Source organism: Sardina pilchardus, chromosome 15, assembly GCF_963854185.1.
Source record: "Sardina pilchardus chromosome 15, fSarPil1.1, whole genome shotgun sequence".
Classification (NCBI taxonomy): domain Eukaryota; kingdom Metazoa; phylum Chordata; class Actinopteri; order Clupeiformes; family Clupeidae; genus Sardina; species Sardina pilchardus.
Window position 1 is genome coordinate 26,600,298 of NC_085008.1, and position 19,768 is coordinate 26,620,065.

At 45.5% G+C, this 19,768-nt stretch overlaps 2 protein-coding genes across 4 annotated transcripts; one reads left to right on the plus strand and one right to left on the minus strand.

Moving 5' to 3' along the window:
* Positions 1 to 15: 15 nt before the first annotated feature.
* On the plus strand, positions 16 to 6,253 carry dnttip2 (deoxynucleotidyltransferase, terminal, interacting protein 2). The gene is made up of 7 exons (XM_062555802.1): positions 16 to 127; positions 665 to 3,183; positions 3,477 to 3,612; positions 3,958 to 4,053; positions 4,683 to 4,847; positions 5,537 to 5,646; positions 5,843 to 6,253. Exons 1-7 carry the CDS (start codon positions 50 to 52, stop codon positions 5,934 to 5,936), a joined length of 3,198 nt encoding a protein of 1,065 aa, XP_062411786.1. The 5' UTR covers positions 16 to 49; the 3' UTR covers positions 5,937 to 6,253.
* Positions 6,254 to 6,267: 14 nt separating this feature from the next.
* Positions 6,268 to 18,485, minus strand: spata6 (spermatogenesis associated 6). Of its 3 annotated transcripts, none has more exons than XM_062555804.1 (13): positions 18,365 to 18,485; positions 17,507 to 17,632; positions 17,332 to 17,380; positions 17,201 to 17,242; positions 16,874 to 16,998; positions 16,589 to 16,672; positions 12,519 to 12,791; positions 11,422 to 11,530; positions 11,125 to 11,171; positions 10,661 to 10,827; positions 8,271 to 8,370; positions 7,187 to 7,290; positions 6,268 to 6,731 (listed from the first exon to the last, which is right to left on the minus strand). In XM_062555804.1, exons 1-13 carry the CDS (start codon positions 18,410 to 18,412, stop codon positions 6,572 to 6,574), a joined length of 1,434 nt encoding a protein of 477 aa, XP_062411788.1. In that variant the 5' UTR covers positions 18,413 to 18,485; the 3' UTR covers positions 6,268 to 6,571. The 3 variants fall into 3 exon arrangements, with proteins under 3 accessions (XP_062411788.1, XP_062411789.1, XP_062411787.1); XM_062555805.1 differs by having other exon boundaries at positions 7,187 to 7,278; positions 17,495 to 17,632; XM_062555803.1 differs by having other exon boundaries at positions 17,495 to 17,632.
* Between the last annotated feature and the right edge of the window lie 1,283 nt (positions 18,486 to 19,768).

Genomic DNA, 19,768 nt, shown 5'->3' on the forward strand with positions numbered 1-19,768 from the left:
CTAGTGGAGCACACGTGTGCGGACAGGAAGTGGAACGCGCTGTATCAAGATGGTGGCCACCAGAAGAGGAGTACGCGTGGTGGAATCACCAACTAAAACAAACCAGGAAGATTCGTCCAGTGCATCGGTATGTGCACACTTTTCATGTATTGGTAGGACCGCTAAGGGCGTTGATCTTTAGCTGCAGGTATTTTACGAAATGTACTGCTGCTTAATGTTTCTAAACGTCAATTTGGCTAACAGCTAACGACAACGCCAGCTAGTGAAAAGTTACTCCTGCCGGCGCGGGGGTAGTAGGCTTTTAACGTTATGTGGAAAAATGTGTCGGTGTTGATGATTGCACAAACAAACCTGTTTGTATCCAGTGCTGTTTTGCCAAATATTTATCTCTGAACCCTTGTGATGTCAACACCGTAGTTTGATCTAAACTCTAGTGCGAACCACCAGCACCGCGTTAGTAGCGCATTCTGTTATTTAGGCTGACTCCACCTTTTGTGTCTTGATGTTCCACGTGTTAAGCTGTCTGTTGTCAAATTGAGTCTTGCTTAGTTCTTCTCGAGCTGTCCGGTGTTTTGTTAGAACATCGCACCACTGCATACTATTATTATGACAATGCAATGTGGAAGTAGCTGGCTCATATACTAAAGTTGGCTCATCTTTACAGGACACGGCAACATCCACGAGAGGGACTCGGAGAGTGACCGTTCAACATGAGGCTCAACCCCTCTTAGAGAGTGAAAGTGATGCCCAGAAGGCTGGAGGTGAGGTGACCAATACTGCCACCACACAAGAAGAAAACCCCACAGAGGAAGCCCCTGCACGTGTGGAAAACCAGCCTGATGACATCCACGATGCTGACGTGTCCGATTCCGAGTCGTGCTGCTCTGTGGTCTCCAACTCTCAAGCACCAAGTACCAGGTCGACCAGGAAGAGAAGTGGACCGTCAAAAACCCCCGCGAGCGGCACAGAAGGAGTGTCTGAAGTGGAGTCCTGCGTGTCCGCCACTCCCCGCAGATCCACGCGGACCCAGAAGAAGAAGGTTCCTTTTGGCTGTGACGGAGTGGAGCACTCTGAAGCGGAGTCCTGCAGCTCGGTGACCTCTCTGAGAAAACGCGGAGACGCCCGCGCACTGACCAGAAGCCCGAGGAAAATCGCTGCCACCCCTCAGTCAGCCTCCCACACCGAAGACACGGAACACTCGGAGCACGACTGCTACGATCTCCGCAAGTCCACGCTTCGTAAAAACACCAGGGCCCGAAGGGCAAAGCCTGTCGAGCCCGTGCCCATTGACCTGGAGGATAGCGGAGACGTGTCGTCCTCGTCCGTGTCCAGGAGAACACCGGCGCGCCGGGCGAAAGCCGCCTCCTCCTCCGCCGCCGCCTCCAGCGAAGCCCGCTCCCAGCAAGTCTCCGAGGACAACGATTCCGGGCCGAGCGCGAAGAGAGCCACGCGCAGTCGAGCCAAAGACGCGGCGGTCAGGGGTGCGTCGGACTCCGAGTCGGACTTGACCGGGTACAGCTCGCTGGGAAGCCCCTGCTCCGTGCTGGGCAGAGGGACGCCCTGCAGCAGCCGCACGGGCTCGGCCAGCAGTAACCGCGCTGTGTCCGTGTCCGTGTCCAGGGTGACCAGGTCTCTCCGCAGCGACGCTGGCCACGGGGCTTCTCCCTCTCCGCTGCCGGCCACTGAGGGCCACGCGCCGCACCAGACGGACGCTCCTCTCTCGGACGCCATGGAAACGGCGGAAGAGATGGAGGTGGACGGCCATGAGGCGACCGTCGTAGTGACCGGTGCGGAGGGAGAAGCTTCTCTGCTGGCAGAGGAGGGTGAGGAAGACAAAACTCTCGTGACAATGGAGGAGGAGGAGGAGGAGGAGGAGGACGTTGTCGCCAGGGGAGTCACTGTGGTTGACCCTGCAGTGCTTGATGCCACAGAGGACGCTCACACACTTACGCCGTCAGTGGTCGTAACAGAGTCGCCTTGTCCAGACGCTGAGATCGCAGAGGAGACGAGACCCTCTGCAGAGGAACATTCCGAAAAAACAGCCTTGAAAGGCAGTGTGACTGTGTCTGAAGAAGCGGAATCTAGTGTTGGCAGCGTAACCATAGTGACCCCACACGTAGATGGTGCAACTGTAACTGTGTCTGAAGTGGCTGAAGCAGACTCCACTGAGGAAGTTGGTGAAGGTGACAAACTCTTGACTGCTACAGATGAACAGCTCTGTTGTGAGCAGACTGTCAAAGTTACTGCATCTGATTCCACAGCCGAGCCGGAGACCATCACAGTCAAAGTAACAGAGGAAATCGCAGAAGAAGAAGAAACTGCCACAGAGCTTGATGTCCCTTGTGAGCAAACGGTGAAAGTTACTGCATCTGATTCCACAGCCGAGCCGGAGACTATCACAGTCAAAGTAACAGAGGAAATCACAGAAGAAGAAGAAACTGCCACAGAGCTTGATGTCCCTTGTGAGCAAACGGTGAAAGTTACTGAATGCGATGCTTCCGAGTCGAAAGAGGAGAGTATGGATGATGCGTCAGCACAACCTGACTCGCATTCTCAAGGAGCGGAGGAAGACGACAATGAACCCACTGGGCCAGACACCAGCAGTCTGAAGTCTGTGAAAGTAACTGAAGTGGAGTCCGGTCAAGATGAAGAGGATCAGCCAATGGAGGTAGATGATGCCAGTGATCAGGCAAACACCAGTGAAAGTGTTGCGGCAGTTCAGGTGTCGGCGGCCCAAGATGGCGGCGATCAGCCATCAGGAAGTGGGACGTCTCAGAGGCCTGCCGCCGTAAGCTTGCTTGACAGCAGTGATGAGGAGGACGATGGGGACGGCAGCGACGTGTGCAGTCTCAATGAGGAGCCCGCACGTGAGGCTTCTGAAAGTGAGGAAGACGAAGACGAAGACCGTGCCACGGAGGAGACCCTCACGGTCACGGTGAAGCCCAGAGCCAATGTTCAGACCTTCCCTAGTGACGGACTATTTGTCATCGACACCCAGCCTGGGCTTCAGTCCTCTGAGGCGCTCTACACTGTGGCGAGACCAAGTGCGGAGGAGCAGGGCGAAGGCGGAACGGCGGAAGAGGCCCGGGGCAACGATGAAGTCGACGAAGAGTTTGTCGATGAGGAGGATGAGGAGGACGACGAAGATGCCAAAATCCTGTTCTCAAGCAAGAACCCTGCATCGTAAGTCTTTAAAGGGGCTCATAGGGCCCTTCAGAGCATGCTAGTACATCATGATGAACAAGCCAAGGCATTTTAGTCAACAAAAAACTCAGGGAATGTTACAAAACAACTGAGAAATGTATAGCATGGCTCCTTTAATGTCTTTGTCTATATTCTCAGATTGCTTTTGTCTTGATATGCCCTTTTACTTTGATGAAATGTTCCCTTTCTTTACTAACTTACAGACTGCCTCAAAGATTCAAAGATTTTCACCCAAATCCTCCCACTTTTCTCTGTTTGACAATCTCTCACAGGAAAGAGTTATCCTGCGTTATCGATCCAGGCCTGAGAGTGAAGGAGCTCGGGGGGTTATACATCAATTTCGATGGCAGCAAATCAAAGAAAGTCTCCAGCAGCCTAAAAACACTGAAAGACCAGCACCTAGATGAGGTTAATTGATTTTGATAATGATTAATGGCTTTGATGAGTCTGTTGTTTACAAGAAGTTGTTTAGAAGATGGAATAGTTTTTTACTTTATATTGTTGTCGAGTCAGGATCCACACACCTCAACGTCTCACGCTGCTACCGTAATTTCCTGACTATTAGCCGTGGCTTATACTGTACATTGATTTTGAAAAATTTCCTCAGCTATGAGGTTAATGCACTGGGGCAGTTAATATGGTGTTAATGTGTTGTTGTTTTTTTTTTACTTGCATAAAACACTGTCCTGCGGCTTATACACAATGCAGCTTATATGCGGGAAATGACTGTAAATTGCTTTTGATTCCTTTCAGCTGATGAAGAAGAGTGTTGTTGGTCCCGGTTTTGAGAAGAAAGACTCCATACCGCCGTATAAAGAATCTCTTAATGCTGCAAAGCTGAAACGGAAGGTAAGTTTGATAAATATCTCCACACAACACAGCCTTCTGTTTGCCGGAAAACTGTTGCACACAGAAACACACACAGCTGCAGTTTGTTTAAGATTTGCATTTATTGATGTAGTAGCAGATGATTCCGTATAAAGGTGCGTACAACAGTCGTATTTTGTAGCCATATGATTTACCCTGTGATCTTGTTGGCCCCCTGCTGCTCTTTAGGCTCTTCTAGAACACTCCTGAATGCCAGAATGTTTGTTTATCATATCACACATATAGAGAATGCCTACTGTATGTACCGCTGCATGTAGGATGTTGCACTTTCTCTGTTATTTGATTGGTATGTTATTGTGCTCTGTGCTTCCATAGTTATGGTTATGGTATTTAGCGACATACAAATAACAACAATACAGTAGTTACATTTTAACAGTAAACAATTTAAGTTGGTTATACTACATTAATGAGAATAGCAATAAGAAAACAATGTCAATTCAATCAATAGCTTAATGAAAATAACTATACTATACAAAGCTATAATGTACTATAATATACAAAGTATAACACATAAGATGCTTAATAAACTAAGTGCATGTTGAATGGATATGCCCTTTTGAAATACCCAAAACTGTCACTTCTCTTCTCAGGTGGAGCGTGAGAAGACCACTGGTGATGGCTGGTACAACATGAAGGCCCCAGAAATGACTGATGAACTGAAGAATGACCTGAAGGCTATCCAGATGCGTTCCGCCATGGACCCAAAGCGCTTCTACAAGAAGAATGATCGAGAGGGCTTTGCCAAATACGTGCAGGTAGGAAGGCATTTCAGTTGCACCATATGTTTACTGAAACAGGTTTTGTCCATACTAGCAAAATATCGAGCATCAAAACAAAAATGTAAAATGTTTTAAAGGCTGTAAATTCATTTATTGTTAATTAAAGTGCAGTTAGCAATAATTGATCGCAAGCAACACTATCATGTGTATTCAAGCATCCTTGTGATTGTTGCTATTGCAAAACATGTGACTTAAAATGTCCTAAAATTATAGAACCGTATAATTGTAAGGGGACCACATAACTGTTTAACAACTGACAACTTAAGGTGAGGTGCAGTGTTTCTTGTAGTTGGACATAGTATTTTTGGACATTATATCTTAAGAGGTTTGTTCTGCTTATCAATACAATCCTATGGAATTCTAAAACTGTGATGCTCAACAGATAGATCGATACAGCAGAGGAAAATGTGAGAAATTGGAGGATGATATTGTGTTTTGTGTGTCTAAGTCTAATCTAATTTGGCAAAATGGACTGCATTTATAGTGTTTTTCTCCTCTTAGTGCTCTAAGCCCTCTACAGAGTAATGCCTCATCGTCACCCATTCTCACACACACACACATAGTGGAGGCCTCCATGCACGGCACCAACCTGCACATCGGGTTCAGTGTAGGATTACATTGCTTGCTAGAGGGCTCATGCAAATACTTTTATGTTTCTCTGGCAGGTTGGCACCGTAGTGGACAGTCCCCTGGACTTCTATCATTCCCGCGTTCCCAACAAGGAGAGGAAGAGGACCATTGTGGAAGAGCTCCTGGCAGATGCTGAGTTCAGAAGGTACGGTACTGACGGCACCCGCATACTGCCTGTAACGTCTTTAGAGCCATTTTAGTCTTATCTGCTCAGTGCTGTAAATGAAAACACTCACACATTTTACTTTACTTCTCAGTTTGCGGCTAGTCATCAGACTTGTTTGTCTTTATCCTTAATGTGCATGCTAATACTATTTTTGAATTTGTTTTGTTTTCCAAAGCTACAACAAGAAGAAATACCAGGAGATCATGTCTGAAAAGGCTGCTCTACTGGCCGGCAAGAAACACAGGAAAAAGAAGTTCAAGTCAAAGTAGGGAATGAAAAGAGGGACATTAAATGAACATTTGTGTGGTCATATCAGAATGTCGTTTCATTTCTTTTGTTTTTTAAATCAGAAATCGAGACGTAAATACATGGAGACCACACGTCTTAAGTAGATTTGTATTTAAACACAAAATTAAATTGTAAATACTTTAGTTTTCAAGCATCACGAGTATTGCAGTGATTTTTAGTCAATGCTGTTCTATCAGGCTGTGCAAAAGAAACACACATGATCCAGTGAGAAAACACTTGTTATACAATAAGCCTAATATTCCCTTTTCAGTCACAATAAATGCAGTACTATAACATCCATCATCTATTTTCATTTTTTTTTTTTTTTAAATAAAAGAAAACAGAAAGGGGCCTTACAGGGGTGAATCCAGCACCATCTAGCATTTGACATACAGAAAATATGTCACTTTCATATCATAATCCATGTTAGCTTCCTTCATGTTAGCTTGTATCTGGGTTTGGCTTTCTCTAATTTCAAGTATAAATGCCACCCAGTAGGAATGGCGCATTATGCACTTCTGAAAATGGGTAGCAACTGCATCCGTGCGTCCTTCAATAACGATCTTAATAATACACTGATGTATGCTGCCGTGCCGTGCCGTGCCGTGCCTTCACTTCAGCTAGTGTCGGAGAGGTTTCTGTAGAGGTTCTTGTAGATCCGGCCCATGCTCTCCTCGAACACGGCTCGATGGGGTTTCCCCGAGTAGGCGGCCGCTCTGGAGCTCCAGTAATGCCCGTCGTCCAAGTGGACAGATGTTTCCGCCGCCGATACGCTACTGCAAGACAGATGGAGGCTAGTTAAGCATTTCATTCTGACATTCACACGCACATTTAAATTGGCTGCATTTAAATGGGATTAATCCCTAATCATTATGAGGGGTCCTGCATGTTCTCGCTTTTTTTTTTTATCAGGTTTTTCAAAGTCTGTTATACTTAGATGTAGATACTTCTAGCAACATCAGAGGGCCACTAAAATGTAATAAATCTATGCAGGTTATGGCCACTGGGGGGAGCTTGTGCATCACAGATATGCCTTTCAAGTGTGGGGTGTTGAGTTCAGTCTTGCACTTCTTGTTGGAAGGGCACGAGCGTGGTGGAAGGTTATCAGTCGTGGGATCTTATGTAAGTTTGGCTCTGTGAGGTGGTGTCTGTGTTGTGCTGGGCCCCTGGCTGTGTTTAGACCCATGTGGAGCGAGCGAGCGAGCGAGCGGAGAGAACACACACTGCAGACCTGTCCTGGAGACGCTGTCTGTCACGGGGGAGCGCTGGCCCACGGCAGGGAGCGCCACCGCTGCTGTCAACATCCTCGTCTTCGTCCTCATCCTCATCCTCATCCTGCCAAACGTGTCCCACAGGCAGCCGGAAGACCAATATGATTGATGGGAAATAAATCATCAGTTACAATAGCTACACTGCAACTCATTACGTTTCAAAACGTCTTAAAAGGCCACAACAAAAGGACGCTCACCAATTTGAACATAAAATACAAAGCACAAAAGGATAATTATGCGAGAGCGAAGTAACTACTTAACAGGTTGAAATCGCATACATAGGAGAGAATATTACGACACAGATGTAATTAATTACAGGACAAGCATGCTGTTGGTTGATAAATAATCTTCACCAAATCCCCCTCCTCTCCCCTGTGTCTCTGTGTGGAGTGGATTACACATTTCTGTCCTTAAGCTTTCGGGGGTTTGAGCTGCTGTGCGCCTGGCGCCCTGCTGCGTTTCAATGGCACCTTCTTCTCTGTCTTTGTGGGGGCCAAGATGAGCTTAGAACGGCAGCTTTCTGACAGCGTTACCCAGCCCCGCTACCCCCGCTTCCCCAAAAGACGCCTGCCCCCGCCCCCACCCCCCCCCCATCTCTCCTCCGGAGTGGGTTGCTGCAGCTTTGGGGCAATTAGTGAGGTTTTTAATTGGGGGAGGATGGGGTATTCATTACGTTATTCAAGCAGCAGAGGATTCGAGGTGATTTTTTTTTTTTTCTTTAGTAATACACCTGCCAGCTCTCAATCCCCTCCGACTTGACAGTGGATTTAAAATGAAAGGACAGGAGACACACAGGCAGACACCGCGATAATACATTCAACGCACACACAGCGATGATTCAGCGAAGGCCTACTCAGACCGCAATGACTATGCTGCAGTTCCTCGAGCCCTCATCTGTCACCTGATGAAAATGAACTTCTCAAACTGCCGTCAAACTGATATTCTCATCTCCGAGGTCTTGTCTGGGTATTGATTAGTGTGCGGTGTGCAGTAGTTTCCCTGTCCTGGGAGGAAATGTCAGGCGGCAGGTAGTTAGTTACGCACAAAGGTGAGCTTGCAGCTTGTGTTTCGGCTCCTGAGGATCTTCTCCACCCGTCTGTGAATCTCTTCCCAGCGACAGGGACTCGAGGGGCCCTGCTTAAACCTGGGACAGACAGACAAACCACATGCATCACCATACAGGAGCAAAACTACCATATGTCGTCAATTCATCCACGTTGAATAAAACGGTAAATTACACAACATCTGCAACAGTGGTTGGTAAGGGTGTCGGGTATTTGCGTGTGAGAAACACACAGACCATGAAATCCCCAGTTTGGCCACTAGTCGGTGCTGTGTCACCAACAATGTCACAGTGTGTGTGAGGGATGAGAAGACAGCACTCCAAGACTGCAAACAGTATATAAGATCATATTGCACAGAACCACACCAATAACAAGTCTGCAAAGATGCAGCTGCCATCTTAGCAAAAACATAATCCATGCCCCCAGTCTACTCACTGTCAACTCTTCATGCGCACCGTTTGACAACAGGAATCCATGTCTAATTTGTACCACACACTTTTTCATGATACAAAATAGGCCCCGTAATAATTCACGACGACAGACCTAAAATTAGGTTTTTCACATAGAGATTCAAAGACAATCTCCAGAGGAACAACAACCGCAACCACAAGCAACTCGTTTTGGGAGAAAAGTTCCATGTAGTCTGTCGGCACAGCAGGCGTTGGGAGGCGATTCAGATCATAGCTGAGGGCCAGGCGAACGGCGCCCGCGCCGCTGGACTCCGTCTGTGGGAGACGGACTCTGCACAGAGCCCCTTCTCTGGGCCTCCATCAAACACTTCCCCTGAACGTGCCTACCTCCTGATTGTCCGAATCTGTGGAGGCAGCCCTAATCTCCTGCCCCCTGACTGTTGTCATGCTTTCAATCGGCAGGAGAGGCCCCTCATATTTCCCACTATTTACCCCACAGTTTAAAATTGTCTATTGATTTTAATGTTCATTCCTGAGCTGCCAGGAAAGAGAGAGAAGGAAGGGGAGCAAAAAAAGTCAAGGTGCGGGGACAAATAAACAAACGTTTGCCAGTTTAGCTCACAGCTGCTCAGATCAATGACCGAGGTCTCAGAATTTATTAAATAGTGTGTCAGGGTCAAACGCATTCAATCTTGCTGGAACATAATCAATACTATTTCCTCCCTGTTTTCCTTGGGATTTCCCCCCGCGTTCTTTTAAGTAATGGACAAACATGACAAGACATCAGATCCTGTAATTTGAAGGGGAGCGAGTGAATTCATCTCCGCTGTCACCGGTAATCATCCCGAGGATTTGGAGGACGCTGCCGTGTTTCATGTGGCTGCTCCTCTCCCGAGATCCATATTTTGTCAATATCGCATAAATGGGATTTCTGACGGGAAAATCTGTACGCGCCTCGCCCCACTCTGCCGATGCCGCAAATATAAATAGTTTTGTTCCAGGGATGACATATTCTGCACAGATGCAAATGTGAAATCTATTTCTTTTAGCAGGCTATTAAAAGCCGAGCTACAGACGTAGCCAATATTGTTTCACTCGGACCATCCCTGCTCCGGACATGGGACACATAACCCACACAGGGATTAGTATGGCCCATCACTCTGAGGGGATCAATCCGTATGATCAATAAGGACTTCTGAGGCGTAAACAAACACCACACAGCACAAACAAATACAAGCAAAGGTTTTTTGCAAAGGTGGCAAAGCACAGCAAAAAACCTAAACAAACAAACAAACAAGCAAAATAAAAAACAAACAACGAAAATACATTTGCCCCTGAAATAAGAAAACTTTTTTTCCTGTTGCAATGCAGGTCCTCGCCATGTTTGCTGCGTTTAGTGCTTTGTGAGTGGTGTTTGTTGGTGTGCTCTTTGGTAGGACCCCACCATGACCCCCAACCACTACCCACCACACTCCATCACACTGCCCCAATGAAAATACCCTACCCTACCCGATCCTACCCTATCCTTTTAGGTGTGTAGGAAAATACTGACACCATTGCAGTAGTGTAATTTTGTATTGCAATTTTTCTTGTAAAACACTATATCGATCATTATAGTTAACGTGCAAATATTCGTGGCAGACAATGGTCCATTTTCAGTTGCGTTTAACCCCTCACCGCTAGACAGCAGTGTTGGAATCCATTTTCAGCCATTTCACTCCCACTGTTCTGATAATAAAGCTGTAATTGCCTATAGCCAAATCAAAACCACTAGAATATCCTTTCCTAACTTGGTCAAGTGATTATTGTTTAAATATATATTGCCTTGCTTACAGCATCTCACTACATTGAAACGAAAACCCTGCATCGTGATATGACACCCATCATATCACAAGAATCTTGCCAATACACATGCCCTATTAATCCACGTGAGGGGGCAGAATGAGGGTCCGTACTGTACCTCTCTTTCAGCGAGGAGTGGTTGAGCCCTGGGCTCTGTGCTGCCCTGTGGCTGCTGGTCAGTAGTGGGGTGGAGTGGGCAGCTGGAGGTCTCTGGCGGACGGGGCTGCAGCTGGGTCTCTGCCTGGGAGGCCTGACTGGGGAAGGGCTGGACTTCACGGAGCTGGCCTGGAAACAGACGGAGAGGTGTAGAAGCTCTAGTAGTTCATTCATTGATGAAAGAAAAAATTAAAACTCAAAATGATCAAGCTAAAAATCAATCAAAATACTATGCTCATTCTTGACGGAGAGGTGTAGAGGCTCTAGTAGTTCATTCAATGATAAAAAAAAATGAAAACTCAAAATGATCAAGCTAAAAATCAATCAAAATACTATGCTCATTCTTGAAAGTCTTTTTCACGGTGTGTGTGTGTGTGTGTGTGTGTGTGTGTGTGTGTGTTTATGTGTGTGTTAGTGATGACGTACCGATACTTTAGCTGGACTTGACCTTCTACTGGAGAGATGTGAGGCATCTGAGGAGAAGAGCATTCCAGAACAATCACAGCTGCTACTGTAACCTTAGAAACCTAATGGTGTAAAGCATCCCCTTCATTTTCTATAAGGCAAAATACATAACAAGTCCTATCGTTTTTGGTGTTCTGATTATATTAAAATCTGCTTACAAGTAAAGGGTGTTGCCATTGGTTTGTTATGTGATATCATCAGATGGTTGCTGACCTCAGCTTCAAATGGTGTGCTAGCACTTCCAATGCTCTGACCTACCAGCAGCAGAGAGGGTGGACCGATCGAGAACAGACCTCCAGGTGCTCAAAGAGAGGGATGGTGGACACGACGAGGTCTCCAGCACTGAAGTGCTCAGACTGCGGGGAACCTTCAGACATCAGACAAAACAGATCAGTACCCAGCTCCTCCTGCGTGAGCGGGACAGGCAGAGCAGACATTCTGCTGCGGGTCTCACGGACTCCCGTGCCCTGCACCCCCATGCTAATTGTGTTTAGGGGGAGGTTCAATTGCGAGAGGAGGTTTGGGCACGGCTCCGACTCCTAGTGCATCTCCACTCAGGTTGGCCTGCTGCTCGTCCACCCAACTTCAATTAAAAACTACAGCCACTTCGATTAAACAGCAATATTATCACACTCGCTAATGAAACGAGCTATTTGCTTTTACATAAGTAAGTATGCGAACTTAAAACAAACACCGCTAATGCATTCAGTGGGCTAATCTTCCTCTGTGGGGAACTATTTGTTAATCATGGTTTGACTCTTAATTACCTAGGTTAATTGTAGCCTCCGGATTTACTTGAGAGAGAGAGAGGGGGGGGGAGAGAGAGAAAAAAGCAAACCACGGCTCGTGTTTCCGAAAGGGCGAACATACAAGAAAATGCCATGGCGATACCACGGGCAAGCCCACGTCTTGCCTTTCATGACATGACAGCTTTGATATTTACACCGCGGGACTTGATGTTGTTTTATTGAACACTCCGACAGAAACAAGACCGTTGACTTTAAAGCAGCTAAGAGCCTCGACAGGGGTGATCCGCATGCCTCACCAGGCGAGGCACTTTAGGGGAGAAACATATCTTAATCAACACATAATCCAAAAAGGGAGAGGGGAAAAAACATGAAAAGCAAATAATGCTCTTAAAGCAATTCGAGCATGTAGGAAATACTTCATAAAAAAAAATAAAAAATGCTTTTAAAAACGCACTAATCTGATTTAAAGTTTGACCATTTAGTCTAAGCTGACAAAAAAAAAAAACACACAAACAAGTAACATTCAACCCATTCGGAGCCCTGGTAGGAATAAACGGGAGATTACTGAGAGCTGAAGTCGGCCACCTGTGGTTCCGCGCGACTCACCACGAAGGGGGGCTGTCGCCACGTCTCCTTCCTGAAGGCGTGCGGCCCCAGCTGGAGGTGGCAGAGGCGCTGCCTGGCCTCCTCCGACAGCTGGCACATCCTCCGGTGGGTGTAGGGCGAGGGCGTGCGGGTCAGCCAGGCGACGGTGGGTCTGTCATAGCCGCTGGATGCCGGCGCGCCTGCGCTGCTCGTGCCCGGCCCTTTCTTGCCCGCGGTGCCAGGGCTCCTCCTGACACTGGCACTGGCAGCTTTAGCAGGGGATTTGCCGGAATTCTGAAACACACACAACACACGCACACAGACACACACACACACAGGGATCCGACAAGTTAGAGCACAAAAGCGCACACTACGAGGCAGCTGCTGGACGGAGAGCCACAGCCAGACCCGCTTCTGCTCTGTTCAAGAAGCGCCTGCTATCTGAGAGCTGGCAGCTCGGACTGCATTTATTATCATATTATATCACTTCACACATATGCCATTAAGGCCCAATCTCTTAACTGTGCATCACCCCAAATAAAAATGGAATGACCAGAGAAAAATCGAGAGAACGGAAAGAAACGTGGCCTTAGACTAACACAAACACAACACGGAGGCAAGAGGTCCCCAATCTCTTCTAGGCAGCAAAATGGCTTCAATAATTCTAATATGTGCTAACATGATTGTGCGGCGCAATAACAGTGCTCCTGCAGGCGATGCCGGGGTAAATAAGTTTTAAAAATGTTAATTGCATTTGATGGCCAGTTTCAGACTAATACGGTAATGACATTACATGGATGTAAAAACAAAGATCATTTAAATGCTAATTGGAACAGCCTGGCATATTAACTCATTTTGAAGAGTGGAATAGATAAATCCTGATGGTGAATGTTATTTGAAGGGAACAGTTTAAATGAAATTAAACTAAGGAGGGTTTCTCTTTTATATTCTCCTCCTCCTTTATTCTTCCTCTCAATCTCCTTTTTATCCTCCTCCCTCTCTCTCTCTCCCCCCTCTCTCTCTTTCTCTCCCTCTCTCTCTGTTTTAGTCAGAACACAAAGGAGCCTTTTCCAGCCACGAGTCTCGCTTGTCTGATGTGATTAGTAGGTCTGCTGGTATTGGTGACTGGTGATAAAGCGGGGTGTCCTTGAGACAACAAAGCCTGCGCTACAAGTAGCTTATTAAACCAGAAACACGAGCCGCTCAAATGCATGCAAATCACGCCGAGACGGCCCATTTACAAAGCGCGCCGTGTCAAGTCCAAACCAGAAGACTTTACAAAGAGGGACATGCACATAAATACTGACGGAATCGGGATGACAACAGTGAGACCAGACTAGACAGCAAAACGAGAAACTCAATAGAGGAGGAAGAGGATGTGAGTGAGCGTGGCAGTGGAGACCATCTTAAGAAGGCGCGGATGTGCTTTCAAAGCGACAAAGTTGATGGGATTTGTTTACTTCTCGATGGCTAGCTGACTAAAAAAGTGAATCTCTGATATAAAAGTATCTTATCTAATTTTATCTATTAGAATTACCACACATCAGCATAATCAAAATTACATTTTGCCAATGTTGCTTGGTGTCCTTGCAATGCATTTGAATGATTGAGATTTCTCATCAGCTTCAAAAGTGACTCCGACCAATAGTAACATGGCAAATATGGCCATGCACAAGAATTCAAGTTGTACAACTAACATTCTTCAGCAAGAATAACAAACTAACGAAATTAAATGTCTTTCTCTTTATTACACACACACACACACACACACACACACACACACACACACACACACACACACACAGGAAACAGAATTCAACATAGCACCTAGGCTAGTCAAACCTATACTGTGCACATCAGTCTTGGTTTGGCTATACTTTCAGGTTTGAGGCTCCAATATCCAATAACTGTCTAGAGCTACAAACAGAAAGCCCATTCTACTTCTCTAATGATGCCCATCTCGTTGGCCAGTCTACCTGTCAGGGCAGGCTGGCAGGCAGTTTTGCCAACAATCTCCATTAAAAACAAATGGTCCTGACAAGACAAGCAGGACAATGCGTCTCCATTTCACCACACTGAGGGAGCCTACAGTTTGGAGCAATGTCACAGTCCTCTCGGGCTGGTGCTGAGCCTTTTAAATTCCCCAGAAAATGGCATCTTAACAGGCTGTCATGCCGCTTGTCATGTTTCCTTTGGGAACGACCAAGCCATCAGGCAAGAAATTATTTCCACAAAAACCGAGAGCAGCCTTTACTGAACAAATTGTCTGATCTATTCTCCAAGTCAGAACTGTTTTGTTTGAAAAGTAAAGGGGGAAATTGCACAGATCTCGGATGTTCAAAATGGCATACTGAATTAGAAAGACATCTGACAAAAACAATGTGTTTCTCTTATGCACACTCTTGATGGTTATTGGTGCACAGGACAAACAAAGCCAGGAGAGCTCACAGCTGATACAACATATCAAGAGATAATCTGGTGCTGTAAAATTGCCTTCTGGAATGCATGTCTTTAGACTGCAGGGATGGCCATGACATAAAGGAACACAATGTAGAAGGTGATTACATTGACTGACAGATCCATTCTTTGGAGGACAAGAAACAAATTCTTTGTTGGTTTCCCCATGGTCACTTTGACAGAGATGGTTCTGTTATCAGCAAAACCATCCTCTACGGTCTGTTTTACATGCGAGAGACAAAGAGAGAGGGAGAGAGAGGGAAAGTAATAGTGTACTATTTTAATATGTGTACCCGTTTGCCACCGATATATATCAAAATAATGTATGTTTTTGTGAATAATTTTTTGCAATGTGTTTAGAGATTAAACTGGCAAATTACCCAAAACACCAAGGTCATTTGATTCCCAGGAGGGATGCAAACTGATCAAAAATCTTAATTTGTGTAAAATCTTCTAATGTTAATTTATTCAGAAGGCATGAATTAACTCTCAATACATATAATATACAATATACAACAAGGTTGATGGATTATTCACATTTCTTTTTAATGTGTTTCCTTATACATAGACCTCTGAAGCTCACCTAAAAAAGGACCCAAAAGCTGCCATCTTTGTCCATATAAGGAGATCAGGGTACCACCTTTGCCCATATTAGGAGATTCGAATGAAATTATATGGGCAAAGATGGCAGCTTTGGGTAAGCTTTTGTAAGCGAACTTCAGAGGTTTATTGCCTTGACAAACTTGACCTTAATTGGAAGAATGGCTATACCGGTATTTAAATCACAGAAGTTTGGTAGATAGAAACACACACAGACTTGCATTTTCTTCAGCGAATTTTCATGAACACACTTAAAATCTGCTGAGAGGTTGAGTGAACCCCAGCTAGTGTGCGGCCCAAATCTCTACCTTGTTAAAGAGGAACTATGCAGGATTGGCGATTTCATCTCTGGTTTCGGTTTCGTTGTTCGTTTTCGCTCATTTTATGCTTGCATTTTCTCTGCAGAGCTTCCCCGACAGCTTTAGCGTGTATATTTATACATGTATAGGCTATATTTAAAGAGGAATAATGCAGGATTGGCGATTTCATCTCTGGTTTCGGTTTCGTTTTTCGTTTTCGCTCGTTTTATGCTTGCATATTTCTCTGCAGAGCTTCCCCGACAGCTTTAGCGTGTATATTTATACATATATAGGCTATATATAAATATATAAATTGCAAGCATGGTTCTTCTTGTTCCTTTCGCGTCTCTGACTTCCAGATGTAAACAGCAAACGATCGTTTATCAGAAAGTTGCAAGGTTGTAATAGCGGAGAGGGACACTAGGGGCGGGAGGAAATGTGACTATTTTCAATAAAACTGGTCAGTCAAGCAAAACAACGATTTCTAAGCGATTTTATGACTATGAAAAAGTTGCATAGGGTCCCTTTAAATATATAAATTGCAAGCGTGGTTCTTCGTCTCAGACTTCCAGATGTAAACAAGGAGCGATCGTCTCCTGCAGAAAGTTGCATAGGGTCTCTTTAATGTTGCGTGGTCAATGGTCTTGTCTGGTTATCATGCATTTGCTATTGAGGACACCTGTCCAGGGAGCAGACGGTGTACTGATAGGGAGGACAAAGGGACATCAGGCTTACCGAGGATGCAGCAGGCCGCCGTTCCCTCGCCTCACATTCCTCTATGGTGGTGGTGGTGGAGAATTCCACTTTGGGTGAGATTCCCTGTGGAGCGCAAAGAAAGCCACTTTTCAGAGAAAGAAGATAAATAAATAAACAAATAAAAGAAGAAGGAAAAAAGCAGATAACGTGTCCAGTGGATCAATGTGCCAAAACTGCCCTGTCCTTCAGGAAATGTATCAAAACAGTGTAAGCTTTTTAGATAAACCACAGATATGACCAGGCCTGACTTAGACAAAGACCCACAGGAAAGGTGATGGATTTCTTCATCAGGAGCTCTCTCTGTGGACAGGGGGATTTGGACAGGACGCACGGCCCAGGGTAGAGGAAATCACGGGTGTTCTCCTCAAGGGTAGCCCAGATTTCCCCCTCTGCAGACAAACCCAATCACAGTTATATCACCTGGCTGCATCAGAAGGGCATCGCATCAGTGTTCTAAGAATAACTGCTATGTTCCAAATAAACGTCCACAACGATGACAAACTAAACACTAAGATCCTTGATTTCTAACCGCTTTAACCCTCTCGGCTGAACATGTTGAATGACTTAAAAAGAGGCAAAAGAATAACACACCTGGTGGTACCAGCTGAATTAGCTCAAAGAATGTTGTATCACCTACAGAAAAAAAAAACGGTGAGCTTTGGTGACAACATGGTATTCGCTCATAATTAAGAAACCATAGGAGTCCACTGGAGATTACTTACATTCTAAGAGGTCAGCAATGCCACTGGGGTCAACTACATGGGAGAAAGACTAGCAGGGAGACAGAGGAGCAACACACAAGTAAAGCTATGCGTGCTACATCAGAACTAGGTATATTTCAGGATGGGGGCGTCTTGGTTTGTAGTGTCAGTGAAGAAGGCATACCTTGGTAAATACCATTTTTTTGTGGAACAAAAGAGGAAAGACGGCAGGCACGCAATGGGTCTTTTGAAACTGGTCCATGATGCGCACACTGAGGTAAATGTCTTCCTGAGAGGGCAACAGAACCCCAGGACACGTGATCTGGGAAAATGGAAACAAAACAAAGCAGTCTAATAGAGAGCTCAGAGCTGGGGCACATACAAACAACTGTAATCACCAGCACATTGTATTTAGAGAGCCTCTGACTGTGATATTTACATGCCACCGTTGTGTGGGTGAACCAAAATCACTCGACATTCGTTCATTACTGCTAATATTCAGTATTCCATGTCAGTATGGAGACTGGATGAAAAATTGAGTATACAATCATAGTCATGGCACAGGAGCTACCTGTTGCAACCTCTCTAACATAATAATGTTTCGTGAAACCCAACTCAGTGCTAACCAGGCTGTAAAAACAAACACCCAAGTTTTCACCCATGACGCACCGATTTACGTTACATGATGCTAAATAGTAAATAACTAAGCTAGATGCTCGCTAGCTTGTGACAGCTAACTGTTACAATGTTAAGATAAATAACATAGTGGTGGGTGGCGCTAGTTTCCTTAGCAGAACGTGTGTACGTGTAGCAGCTACTGCTCTAACTAAACACTGCAACAAGTTATTATTTTCCAGCATTATCTAGGACAAAAGTCTATGTAGGAGTTGAGGACTTGCTCGAAAACATCTTAAGTTGACGCACATCCGCTTCTATCTATCGGTAACCTTAGCATGTATTTCTCTAGCACTACTCACAAGATAATTTTACAGCCATGATCAAGCTTTCTAATCGGTCTCATGTTCAGAATCATTGACACAAGGGTTTTACTTACAGCCTGAATCTCGAGTTCTACTGTGCATTTCAATCTTTTTTGAGGCATCCCGACTCAAATGCCGACTGTTTGACTTGGCTACTTTCTAGGTGGAGTCACTCCACCCACGTTTCAAACTTCGTTGCCATAGCTGCAGCAGACGCTAGCCTACCATGTGACCACCTCTGCCTCTTCTTCATGCCTCTTCCTCCAATGTTTTGCCTTTGTGTAAACAGAGAAAGTCTGTTGCCTCACGAATGCAAGTCTGATCACAGTATGTACCCCAGTAATAATCGCACTCTCCTTAAATGTCCTACACGCTGAGATGAGGAAAGTTTCCCTCCTGCTATGTAGGCTATAACTACATGCCTTATGGGAGGCTCTGAAATAGCGTATTTTGTAGTGAAATTAAGGAGCCTCGTGGGGAAGCTGGATGGTTTTAGCTTGTGGGAGGCCGATGCATAACTAATAGAAAATGGACGCAAAAGAGATGACAGTGTTGAGGAAGAAAATAATTAACAATTTACACTGTCTCTGGGCATACATAGTTGCATGCATATAATTAGGATGAAGCCTAATGCGTCTGATCCAGTGAAGCAAGGAAGAGGAGAATAATGGGTCGTCATACCAGTTGAAATGACAGCACAGTGGGGAGGTGAGGCTTTCTGTGGTGAGAGAAGTTGTTTTGTATGAGTAGGTAACTTTAGGGAGGGGTGAAAGAGAAAGGAGATTGAAAACATCACACATAACTCTCTCTCTCTCTCTCTCTCTCTCTCTCTCTGTGTGTGTGTGTGTGTGTGTGTGTGTGTGTGTGTGTGTGTGTGTGTGTGTGTGTGTGTGTGTGTGTGTGTGTGAGTGTGTGTGTGTGTGTGTGTGTGTGAGTGTGTGTGTGTGTGTGTGTGTGTGTGAGAGAGAGAGAGAGAGACGGAAGAGGGAGGATGAAAGAGATAGAAAGCATCCCTGACATAAGTATCTAGTAAAATAATCTTAGATGGATGCTTTTCTTCAGTCCCAATAGCTCACTCCATCTTCTTGTCTCTCATGTAAAACGCTGGAGTCATTTGTTTATGTAGTTCCTGACTGATTGCTTCACTTATTCCAAATGACTGGCCTGAAAAATACACGTTGTTCTCCATGCCATCTTGACTGATAGCCTGGACCATTTTGAGTCTCGGCCCATTGTGCCAGCACTCGACTGTTGTGGAAGTGACATGCTTTTATGGGGGTCATCCCTATGTTCCACGGGTCCTTTTTCCCGTTTCCCCCCAAAAGGGTCCTGTTCCCCGGTCGCTATACATACATATTTATTTGGGAAAAGGGGGGAACATACAGTATGTTCCCCCAGTCCCATACAAAGTGGGGAACATAGGACCCAGGGAACATAGGTACGTGCCCCTTTTATATCACTAGCAAGTCTTCTGAAGT